This window comes from Somniosus microcephalus, unplaced genomic scaffold, assembly GCF_052327205.1.
Source record: "Somniosus microcephalus isolate GS21.2 unplaced genomic scaffold, FLI_Smic_1.0 scaffold810, whole genome shotgun sequence".
NCBI lineage: Eukaryota > Metazoa > Chordata > Chondrichthyes > Squaliformes > Somniosidae > Somniosus > Somniosus microcephalus.
In genome coordinates this window covers 83,033-94,746 of record NW_028225997.1, presented here as the reverse complement: position 1 = coordinate 94,746, position 11,714 = coordinate 83,033, and the positions used below count along the sequence as shown (strand labels likewise).

Sequence of the window (11,714 nt, the reverse complement as noted above, 5' to 3'; positions counted from 1 at the left end):
TATGACTGTGACCATGATGCATTAATCCTCCTCATCATCCTTGATCTCTACAGCGTTTGATATGATGGACCATGCCAGTCTCCTTTATTGCTTATTCTCAACTTCTCCTCAGTGGTTCCACACCTAGCTGTTCTAACCCAGTCTACACATCTCCAGTAATGGCTTCTCTTCCTGCCCTTATATTCACCTCTGGAGTTCCCCAAGGATGTATCCTTGGTGCCCTCTTATTAAGCTTCTGCTCCTCCATGACATCATCCACAGGCATGGGTTTAGCTTCCATATGAATGCTAACATCCAGTTCTAATTGACCCTTACTTCACTCGACCCCACAATCGCTTCTGTTTTGTTAGACTCTCAGCTGAACATCAAGAAGAACAAAGCCATAAACTCTGCTTCTTTGCCACTGACTCTACCCCACTCCCCGGCTATGAGGTCAGGTTGAATCAGGCCTTGCAAAATCGTGGCATCCTTTTTTAAACCGGAGCTTCAAAATCGAAATCCTATCTATAACCAAGATGCTTATTCCCACCTCCACCCCTATCTCATCTCACCATACTTTTGTTATCTCTGGACTGGATTTCTACAATGTCTTTGTTGCCAGCTTTCTATCTTCCACCCTCTACAAACTCCAACATATCCAAAACTCGGGTGCCTGTGTCCTGTCCTGCACTAAGTCCCATCTGCCTACCATCCTCATCCTCGCTGACCTATACTGCCTCCCATCCCCAGTGCACTGAATTTAAAATCCTTGTTCTCCACTTCAAATTCTTCCACGGCTTAGCCCACCCAGCCTCAGCAACCTTCTCTTCCTACCGTGAGCGGCAGAGCCTTCAGTTGCCTCAGCTATGATTTTTGGAACTCCTCCCTAAACATCTTCACATCTCTTCTTCTGTTTCCAGCTTCAAAAACCTTCTTAATAATAGGTTTTCTGATTTTAGACCTGTCTTTGTCATCAAACATTTGGTCTTTTATTCTAACTGTCCAGCCAGGGTTTGGTGCCTGTTTGTCTTAATTTTTCACCTCTAAAGTGCAATGGGACATTTTTCTACATTAAAGACGCTATATAAGGTTGTGTTAACTATTATTTATAGATTCTGCTACAATGTCTCAGAGTGTGCTGACAGGAATGGAGAACTCGGCTGTGACTGTGCTGAAGAGAGCGGTTGAGTTAGACAACGACTCCCGTTTGCAGGATTCGTTGGTTTGTTATCAGGAAGGAATCCATCTTCTTTTGGAAGTGTTAAAAGGTAACAAAGCCTCTAACATTTCCTCAGTGATTTATTTTAGAAATTAGATCCAGCAACCACATTTTTGAACTATCAGGATCTCTGGAACATTCAAAAATCAACCATTCTTTCCCCATAGCTTTAACAAATAACACGTTAAGCTCCCCCAATGTTTGAGTGGGTAAATGCACATGTTGTGTTACTGAGTCATACAGAATGGAAGATGCCAGATCCAATTCCCGGTCTCCGCTGAATTAGGTGACTCATCAGGGATAACATAAAATTAAAATAAAACTAATATAAAGAATGAGTAATACAGTTGTCCCAGCTTCCATGGACTAGGGAAGGAAACATATCACCCCAACGTTCTGCTTCTGATTACTCCCTGGTGAGCCCTGCTGGAAAGTGCATATGTGGATGTCAGTGAGAATTCAACTTTGATGCCCTCTGTGGTTGAAATGTCTGCCAACACTCTTATTCTGGACTCTCACAGGTATCAGAATGCTGACCGTGTCTGTGGAAGAGTATTTCAGCAAAAGTCAATATCTTCAGCAGAAAAATATATATGTGTGTGTGTGTGTGTGTGTGTGTTGAAAGCACACTTGGTGATTTGTGATCCACTGGCAGTTGACCCTCAGACTACAAAGCCTTGTGTATTTTACATGGCTGTGGGAATCATGCATCACTTTGGTTAGCACTGTTGCCTCACAGCGTCAGGGACCCAGGTTCAAATCCGGCCTCGGGTGACTGTCTGTGGCGTTTGCACATTCTCCCCGTGTTTGCGTGGGTTTCCTCCGGGTGCTCCGGTTTCCTCCCACAGTCCAAAGATGTGCGGGTTAGGTTGATTGGCCATGATAAAAATTGGCCCTTAATGTTGGGGGGGATTAAATACGTGGGGTTACGGGGATAGGGCTTGGGTGGGATGGCTGTCTGTGTAGGAACCGGGTGCTAGGGTTTGGATGATCAGCCATGATCTCGTTGAATGGCGGCGCAGGCTCGAAGGGCCGAATGGCCTACTCCTGCTCCTCGCTTCTATGTTTCTATCACTGAATCTCTGGGTGGACCACATGAAAAAGTCTCCATGTCTGACGATAACTATTATGTTATATAAGTTACTTAGCCAAAACTTTGATCTCAAAAGTCAAGAACATTATTTGCTTAATGCTTTATTGTAAATGTAGATACTTTTTATGCTTGTTGTTACATGGTTATGAAAAACATGTATTTGCTTTCGTAAAATATTGTATCACACTAGCTAAGTGAAGTGAACACATGTAGACTAACCGGAGAACAGTGTGATGTGGGACTTCAGGAAAAATAATCCAAAGGACAAGTAGGTTACATGCTTCTGACCTCAATACTTGAATTATTTTCCTCTACTCTGCTGTTCATAACTCTCTTACTCTATTTATCACATTTGTACAATATAAACGCTATTAAAATATTTATTTTGGTATGACTCCTGGTGATGGTGAGATCATGTTATTCATGCACATTATATTTCAGTTACAAAATAATGTTGGTACCACCGTTCATCATTGTTGCTCTGATTGTTCATTGGGTAAATCCATCCTAGCTGTGATACTGAACCATATAAACCTGGAAAGTCCTGGGTTTGAACTCCAATTTGTGCTGTACAACAATTGACTGCAGCATCCCTGGGCTTGGAAGGGGAATAGCAGCCACCGTTCTAGCTCCGGATAATTATAATGGTGACCCCGTTCCGGGAAATCCATGTTTAAGGACAAGAGTGGCCTCAGATATGATGCCCCCTCCACATGGTCATCGGCCTTCCAACTATCAATGAAAAATGGCCACTTGGGTGAGGTACCAGAGGGCAACAAAACCCACGTACCATATCCTAGCATGAGTCAATGACTTCAAGAAAGGGCAGGAAGAAAGAATGTTGGATACACAACTATGCTATATAAAAAAACTGGCAGGCTAATTAAGGAATTTTATTTGTTTTAATAGCTACAAAAGATGACACCAAAAAAGTCTACTATCGACAGAAAATTAGGAACTACATGGATCGAGCAGAAAAAATTAAAATGCAGCTGAATAAGCTGAAAGAAGGTAACTAAGCTGAAAGAAGATATTTTGTAAATGTAGTAACGTTTTACATGTCCCATATTCGGGATATTTTGTTGTATGTCAGATGTAATGATTTGTAGACTACATTTTCTGTTCATCAAATTGTAAATGTTTCAAATGCTTCATAAGTTAGAATAGGCAATTAATTGTTTAGTATAGTACTGAGCCATACAGACCAGGAAAATCCTTTATTCGATTCCTGGTCTGTGCTGAATTAACTGATCTCATCTGGGGAAGAGACGAACTACAATTGGATTCAGGGTCCCCTGATTAGTGAGAGGGGGAAAAACTGGCAGCCAGGTTCTCCATTCCTCATGGAAAAAGCACATGGTTTTTATGTCAAGGATACGATTGGCCTCAGCTGTGATGTGTTCCCACTGCCAGATACATTGTTAACAATCACTGTCTAGGCTCACACGTGAAGATTGGATGCTTCATTGTGGTACTGGGCAGCTGCCAGCCCCATGGAACTGAATGCTGACATGAATTACCCCCTTCAAAGAGATTTGTGGAGGGGGGTGGAATAAGGGAAAGAGAAAAAAAGTGTTACACCTGGATGGTGCAGTGCGTTGTTCTGGTTCACTTTGTTGCACAATGCTAGGTGGAGGGTTTTTGCCCACAATTCCAACGCACTGAATGATGGATTAGTGTTTAGTGTGGTGTTGAGCAGAGGTTATTTGCTTTCCACAGGGAGTTAAAAAAAAGTCAATGAAGTCACCTTGGGTTTGTCTCATACAGCATAAGACTGGTGTTGCGAGAGGTCAGGAACAGGTTGGCTGCCTGCTCAGGTGGCAGAGAAAGTACATTGGCCTGTTTCTGTGCTGTAAATACAATCGGCCCAACAAGTCCATGCCAGTGTTTATGCTCCACATGAACCTCCTCCCGCCCCTCTTCATCTAACCCCATCAACATATCCTTTTATTCCCTTTTCCCTCCTGTGATTATCTAACTTCCCCTTAAATGCATCGATGCTATTCGCCTCAACTACTCCCTGTGATAGTGAGTTCCACATTCTAACCGCTCTCTAGTTTCCCCGAATTCTCTGTTGGATTTATTAGTGACTATCTTATATTTATGGCCTCTGGTTCTGGTCTTACCCGCATCTTCTCCACCTCTACCCTGTCAAACCCGTTCATAATTTTGAAAACCTCTATCGGGTCACTCCTCAGTCTGTTCTAAAGAAAAGAGCCCCCCAGCCTGTTCAATCTTCCATGATAGGTATAACCTCTCAGTTCTGGTATCATTCTAGTAAGTTTTTTTTTTGCACCTTCTCCCGTGCCTCTATATCCTTTTTATAATATGGAGACCAGAACTGTTCACTGTATTCTAAGGTTTAACCGAGGTTCTATACAAGTTTAACATAACTTCTCTGTTTTTCAATTCTATCCCTCTACAAATGGACCCCAGTGCTTTGTTTGCTTTTTCTTATGACCTCATTAACCTGCGTCGCTACTTTTCATGATCTGTGTATCTGTACCCCCAGATTCCTGCTCCTCTACCCCATTTAGATACTTATTTTCCAAGGAGTATGTGGCCTCCTTATTCTTCCTACCAAAGGAAATAAGTAACAATTTAATACGGGACAAAAAAAAGGAAAATTATTTGCAGCTGTTTGATAAAACTGAGCTAGACCACTTCAGAGGGCAGTTATGAGTCAACTACATTGGTATGGGACTGGAATCACATATAGGCCAGACTAGGTAAGGACAACAGGTTTCCTTTCCTAAAGATTAATGAACCAATTGTTTCTTTTTAATGGCAGTACGACAGCTTCATATTCGCTTTTACTGATACCAGCTTTTTTAATTTCCAGATTTTTTTTTTTAAATTGAATTCAAATTCTCAAACTGCCATGGTGGGATTTGAACTCATGTTCTCTGGATTATTGGTCCAGGCCTCTGGATTATTAGTCCAGGCCTCTGGATTATTAGTCTAGTAGAATGGTCTTTATAAAAGAAATCACCTGAGGGAATGTTAGAGGCTTTGTTACCTCTTAACACTTCCAAAAGAAGATGGATTTCTTCCTGATGACAAACCAATGAATCCTGCAAATGAGAGTCCAGTTAATAGTAGTAAGTGATAGCTATATATAGGTTCCACATTTTTTCACAATAAAAAAATGTAAATATTGACATTAAAAATGAAACTGCTATAAAGAATTGCAATCTGACATTTGGAAATTACATTTTATTTTGTGAGATTGTTGCTAAATAGTTTTAGCATATAAAATCCACGCCTCCAAAGTACCATGTTAAAGTGAAACTGATGTGTACCTGTGTGTTTAGTATTTGCTTCAAATTAATTTCGTGAAGTAGAATTTTTAAATTCTATTGCCGAGGTTGTAATATGTATGTGCAGAATACCTCCTTGAAAATATAAAGACTCGTATGCATCAATTATGGTGCTAGGTGTGTAACTAAAAATGTTATAGAAAAAACTATGATTTTTTTTGTGTACAACCTTTTGCTAATTTTCTGTATTTCAGAAGGGAAATATCATGAACAGATCAAAATTACAGCAGATGCTACTGGGTTTAGTTATGAAAAATTGTTCAAACCATACTTGGATCCATTTGTTACTGAAGTCTGGGTGGAGGATCCATACATCAAGCATGTTCATCAGGTGATAAGTATACTACTGTACCATTAGAGATGGAGTGCTTCATTGTGTACTTGGTTATGCCTTAATTTGTTGACAAGATTACTGATACTGACATTCTTTTACAGGTAGAATGTCCCAAATCCGGCAACCTTGGGACCGAGACCGAGCCGGTTTTTGGTTTTTTTCGGACTTCGGAACGTGTTTCTGATGTCCAAAGTCCGGAAAAACCGGGCCCAGGTTACGATATTTCCGGACTTCAGACATCAGAAACACGTGCCGAGTCCGGAAATGCCTGGGCCCAGGTTCCGGTTTTTGGTAAGCCTCCCTCAGGGTGTCCGGATTCCAGAACATTTTACGGATTCCGGACCCCTACCATCAATCGTCCTGGAGTCCGGATTCCGGAACATTCCGAATTCCGGAACTCCGGATTTGGGACGCTCAACCTGTACTAACAATCTGCCAAATGCCACTATTTTCAGTGCAGGTGGGTTAAGAAAAGTGCTGTTTTGTATTACAGCCTGCAGTTTTACCCCATTTATCAGAAGTGACTATAGGGCCAAACGTGATGGCTCAGTGTAATCTGAACCACTGATAAGTGAAAGGATGTGGGGGCTATTGAGTTGGGAAATACCAGTCCTAGTCTAAATACTTTCCAAATCTATTCAAAACATTAATCTGTTGAGATAAAAGTAAACTAAAATATTGAAGTGTACTACTTTTAATTTAATGAAAGGCAAATTTAACACTACAATTTTCAAAAACTACACTTCATACTGTTTTGTGGCTTTTTATTTTATAGCTATACAACTTCTTGAGATTCTGTGAGATGCTTGTAAAAGGACCTTGCAAAGTGAAAACTATCCATCTACTGACTTCACTTGATGATGTATGTAACTTACAGTGGATCATAATGTTACTGTTAAAAAGCCATTGTCTTGATTGCAAGCCAGAAATAAATTCAGTATAAGAACTGCAACTAGAGGGTGCTGCAATATGTTGGAGCATAAACACTGTCCCTGACATGAGTGCTAACAATGCTGGTTTGTGTAAATCACAGATCACAGAATCACAGAAACCCCACAGTGCAGATAGAGGCCATTTCGGCCCATCGAGCGTGTTCCCTCAAATTCTTTGCAAACAGAATAAATGTTAATTTAAATATTTGAGATCTTTTTACATCCCACACACCACTGTTCACAATCATAGCTGTATCGGTGTGAGGAGGTGGTGAGCAAAGAGAAATATCCTAGGGAAGGGGGAAGGAAACAAATTTCACCAGTGAGAATTGTCTGTGGATTTTTATCTCTATTTGTGGGAACTACACACCCCCTGACAGAGGACCTAAGAGCAGATTTTGTCCTTGATTTAACTGTAGCTGGTATGTGCCCTGGGGTAAGGATGTTGTAATCATCCTTGCCCTCTTCCCCTCCCCAGTCTTCCCCTTAACTGGTCACTAAGAGATCTGCAAGCATGGCCCAGTCATTTGAAAAACTTGCACTTAATTTGCATATCTAATATGAAAGCAGGAGAGTTCTGGGCTATTTTTGTACATTACCTAGTAGATGATTTCATAGGGACATTGACAGAAACCTTATAGCAGATCACCCACCTCCTCAGTTGTGGAGAGTGAATGCTACAGAAGGACATAATTGGGGGAAAAGGGAGAAAATAGCTTGAAGAAATGCCATACTTAATGATTCTATAAATAAGCCTGCTTTATTGGAAGCTTACATGCAGTAGTGCTAATGCTAATGCTACAGTACTGATGTCATACTACTATTGGACACAACATGTATAGTATGAATTAATCTTCTGTTTAATCTATTTTACACCTGTTCCATTTTAGAGTGGTGGGAACTTGCAGCAGACTGGTGGCCTTGAAGAGATAAAGCAGTCATTACAGAATTATGGGGTAACCCTGGAGGTGAACCACTCCTCTTCAATACATGACCGAGAAATCAGGTAGTTTCTTTGTAGCATTGTATCATTTTTTTAAAATTGCAGTATTATTAATTTGTCACCTAGCATTATTCAACTTTTGTTGAAGAGTTTGGTTCTGCTGTTCTTGGCATACCCCATTTTTCAGTTAAGATGGTGGGGCAGCCTTGCTGCATGCGTGCCTCCAAAACTGCTGTTAACACGACTCTAGGATTGTCGAACACAAAATAAAATTCTGGTTTTACTGTTTCTTCAAAAACAACAACAACTTGCATTTATATAGCATCTTTAACGTAGTAAAACATCCCAAGGTGCTTCACAGGAGCATTATGAAACAAAATTTGACACCAAGCCACATGAGATATTAGGGCAGATGACCACAAGCTTGGTCAAAGAGCTAGGTTTTAAGGGGCGTCTTAAAGGAGGAAAGAGAGGTAGAAAGTGGGTGAGGTTTAGGGAGGGAATTCCAGAGCTTAGATCTTTGACTGCTGAAGGTACGGCCACCAATAGTGGAGCGATTAAAATCGGGGATGCTCAAGAGGCCAGAATTGGAGGAGTGCAGATATTTCGGAGGGTTGCAGGACTGGAGGAGATTGCAGAGATAGGGAGGGGCTAGGCCATGGAGAGATTTAAAATCAAGCCATTGCTCAACTGTGAGCCAATGTAGGGCAGTGAGCACAGGGGTGATGGGTGAACGGGACTTGGTGCAAGTTAGGACATGGGCAGCAGAGTTCTGGATGAGCTTGAGTTTATGAAGGGTGAAATGGGAGGCCGGCCAGGAGTGCATTGGAATAGTCTAGAGGTAACAAAGGCATGGATGAGGGTTTCAGCAGCAGATGAGCTGAGGCAGGGGCAGAGTCGGGTGATGATATGGAGGTGGAAGTAGGTGGTCTTGGTGATGGCGCGGATATATGGTCGGAAGCTCATCTCTGGGTCAAATACGACACCATGGTTGCGAACAGTCTGGTTCAGCCTCATGCAGTTGCCAGGGAGAAGGATGAGGTCAGTGGCTATGGAACGGAGTTTGCGGCGGGGCCGAATACAATATTTAGTTGGAGGAAATTTCTGCTCATCCAGTACTGGATGTCGGACAAGCAGTTTGACAATTTAGAGACAGTGGAGGGCCGATAGAGGTAGAGCTGGGTGTCGTCAGCGTACATGTGGAACCTGGCGTTGTCTGCAGTAGTGCTCCCTCTATGCTCCTGGCCAAAAAAACTGACAAACTGATACAGGCTACTAATTGAATGCTGTGTGCAATTTGCACTTGGAACTTTTCTGAAATTAACAAACTGGAATGCTAGAATCTTTGAACCTTAGTATTTTACAGCACAAAATGAGATAATTTGGCTTCTTGCACATGTGCAGCCTCTCTGAAAGAACTGCCCTTTTAAAAATGTTTTAAAATAATTATCCACTTCCCTTTTAAAAGCTATCTGTTTCCATCACTGTTTGGGGCTTTCTGTGCCCAAATCCTCTGCGTAAGAATAAAGAACAATCTCCTAACCTCCTTTTATTCTTTTGGTGATGATCTTAAATTTATGCCCTCTATTTACCAATTTAGTGACCAGTGGAAATAGTCTTTCCTTACTAACCAATCAAAATACTTCATTATTTTTGTATACCTGTACCAGATCTCCTCTTAACCTTTATTCTAATGGAAATAGCGATCAGTTGCTCTCATAACTAAAGCCTGTCATTCCTTGTATTACCTTAGTGAATTTTTTCTGCACCCTTTCCATGATCCTGGCATCCTACCTAAAGTAGGGCCCCCAAAACAGGCCACAATATTCTAACTACAGCCTAATCAATGTTTTATATAAGTTTGGCATTATCTCTTTTTTTACTGTATACCAACATTTGTAAAACCTAGGATTTGATTTTATGAACATACAGAATTGATGGGCAGGAAAAGACCAGCTGGTCCATCAAGCCTGCCCCACACCACGATGGTTGGATCATCATGGCTGAACACTAACTTCCCTCACCATCCCCCCCCCCCCCCCCCACCCCCCTTCACACCTCATCCACCCCCGCAGCCATGTAATCTCCTAGGAGAGGCAAAACAACAGGAAAAAACCCAGGACCAATGCAGAAAAGTGTGAGGTGATGCATTTTGGTAGGAAGAATGAGGAGAGACAATACATGCCAAATGGTACAATTTTAATGGGGGTGCAAGAAGAGAGAGACCTCGGGTGCTTGTGCACAAATCTTTGAAGATGGCAGGACAGGTTAACAAAGCAGTTAATAAAGCATATGGGATCCTGGGCTTTAGAAATTGAGGCATAGAGTACAAAAGCCAGGAAGTTATATAAAACACAAGTTAGGCCCCAGCTGGAGTATTGTGCCCAATTCTGGGCAACACACTTTAGGAAGGACGTGAAGGCTTTGGAGAGGGTACAAGAGAGATTTACTGGAATGGTTCCAGGGATGAGGAATTACAGTTATGTGGATAGACTGGAGAAGCTGGGGTTGTTCTCCTTTAGAGCAGAGGATGCTAAAAGGAGATTTGATAGAGGTGTTTAAAATCATGAAGAGTTTAGATAGAATAAATAAAGAGAAACTGTTTCCAATGGCTGAAGGGTCGATAACCAGAGGGCACAGATTTAAGTAATTGGCAAAAGAACCAGAGGCGACATGAGGGAAAACCTTTTTACGCAATGAGTGGTTAGGATATGGAATGTATTGCCTGATAGGATGGTGGATACAGATTCAATAGTAACCTTAAAGGGAATTAGATAAATACTTAAAGGAGAAAAAAATTGTAGGGATATGGGGAAAGAGTGTGGGAGTGGAACTAACTGGATTGCTCTTCGAAAGAGCCAGCGCAGACTTGATGGGCCAAATGGCCTCCTGTGCTGTACTATTCTATGATTCTATAAGTGTTATCTATAAAGACACTTACCTTTTTATATGATGCAATCTCTGCTCCAGTCAGGAACCGGTCCAGCTCTCTCTTGAAGGCACATAGAGAGTCAGCACCCACCACAAAAGCTGGCAATGTATTCCAGAGACTCATTTCTCTAGGAAAAGAAGAACTGCCTAATATCCAGTCTATACCTACTCTTACATGACTTAAATTTATGTCCCCTGGGAATTCATGTCTCCTGGTTCTCCCCAATCTGTTAAACTGGAATAATCTATCAATAGGATGCTAGGCATCCCTTTAATTATATTAAAGACCTCTATCAGGTCATCTCTAAATCAACGCTGCTCTAAAGTAAATAGACTAAGGTCCTCGAGCCTATCCGAGTAGCTGAGGTTTAAGCTAACAATCATTATTGTAGCTCTCCTCTACATCTTTTCCAATATCGCCCATCATGTGGGGGGAACTAAAACTGGTCACAGTACCCTGGATGCGGTCTGACCAGCGCCATGCAGTGGCAAAATGGTGTTCTTTGATTTGGTTCTATTACTACAACCCAATACCTTGTTGGCTTTAGCTACAGTTTCTCTACATTTTTAAGTACACCTCTCATTACTTTACAGGATAGTAGCTATACTTAACCCCAATGTTGCTCCCATTCTTTCTCTTCCCTCCACAAGCCTTTAAAGTGAAATGAGCAACAGACTAACAAAATTAAATATGCCCCAAATTAGGAAATATACTTTTATGAAATGCATTCAATATATTTCTGTAACTCCACAGCATTTATTCTTTATTCCCTAATAGAAATTATATAAAATGCCTTCTATAGAATGGGAATGGTAAGTTTACTGGTAAGTTTCTGGATTCATTTTTTTTCAAATGTAAAGTATAACCACTCTTTTACAAGGTGATTTTATTTTGACCCAGCGACAATGAAGGAACGGCGATATACTTGCAAGTCAGGATGGTGTGTGACTTGGAGGTGGTGG

The 11,714-nt window shown here is 41.3% G+C and overlaps 1 protein-coding gene across 2 annotated transcripts in view; it reads left to right on the top strand.

The window, feature by feature from the left end:
• The first annotated feature begins 1,060 nt into the window (after positions 1-1,060).
• Positions 1,061-11,714, top strand: part of LOC147081076 (MIT domain-containing protein 1-like) — a 17,410-nt gene continuing 6,756 nt past the window's right edge. The window contains exons 1-5 of one of the 2 annotated variants that reach the window (XM_085980967.1): positions 1,061-1,247; positions 3,201-3,302; positions 5,806-5,942; positions 6,721-6,807; positions 7,768-7,883. In XM_085980967.1, the coding sequence (XP_085837093.1) occupies positions 1,103-1,247; positions 3,201-3,302; positions 5,806-5,942; positions 6,721-6,807; positions 7,768-7,883 (587 nt within the window). In that variant the 5' untranslated portion in view covers positions 1,061-1,102. The remainder of the gene's footprint in view (positions 1,248-3,200; positions 3,303-5,805; positions 5,943-6,720; positions 6,808-7,767; positions 7,884-11,714) is intronic. The other variant, XM_085980966.1, reaches the window with a different exon arrangement.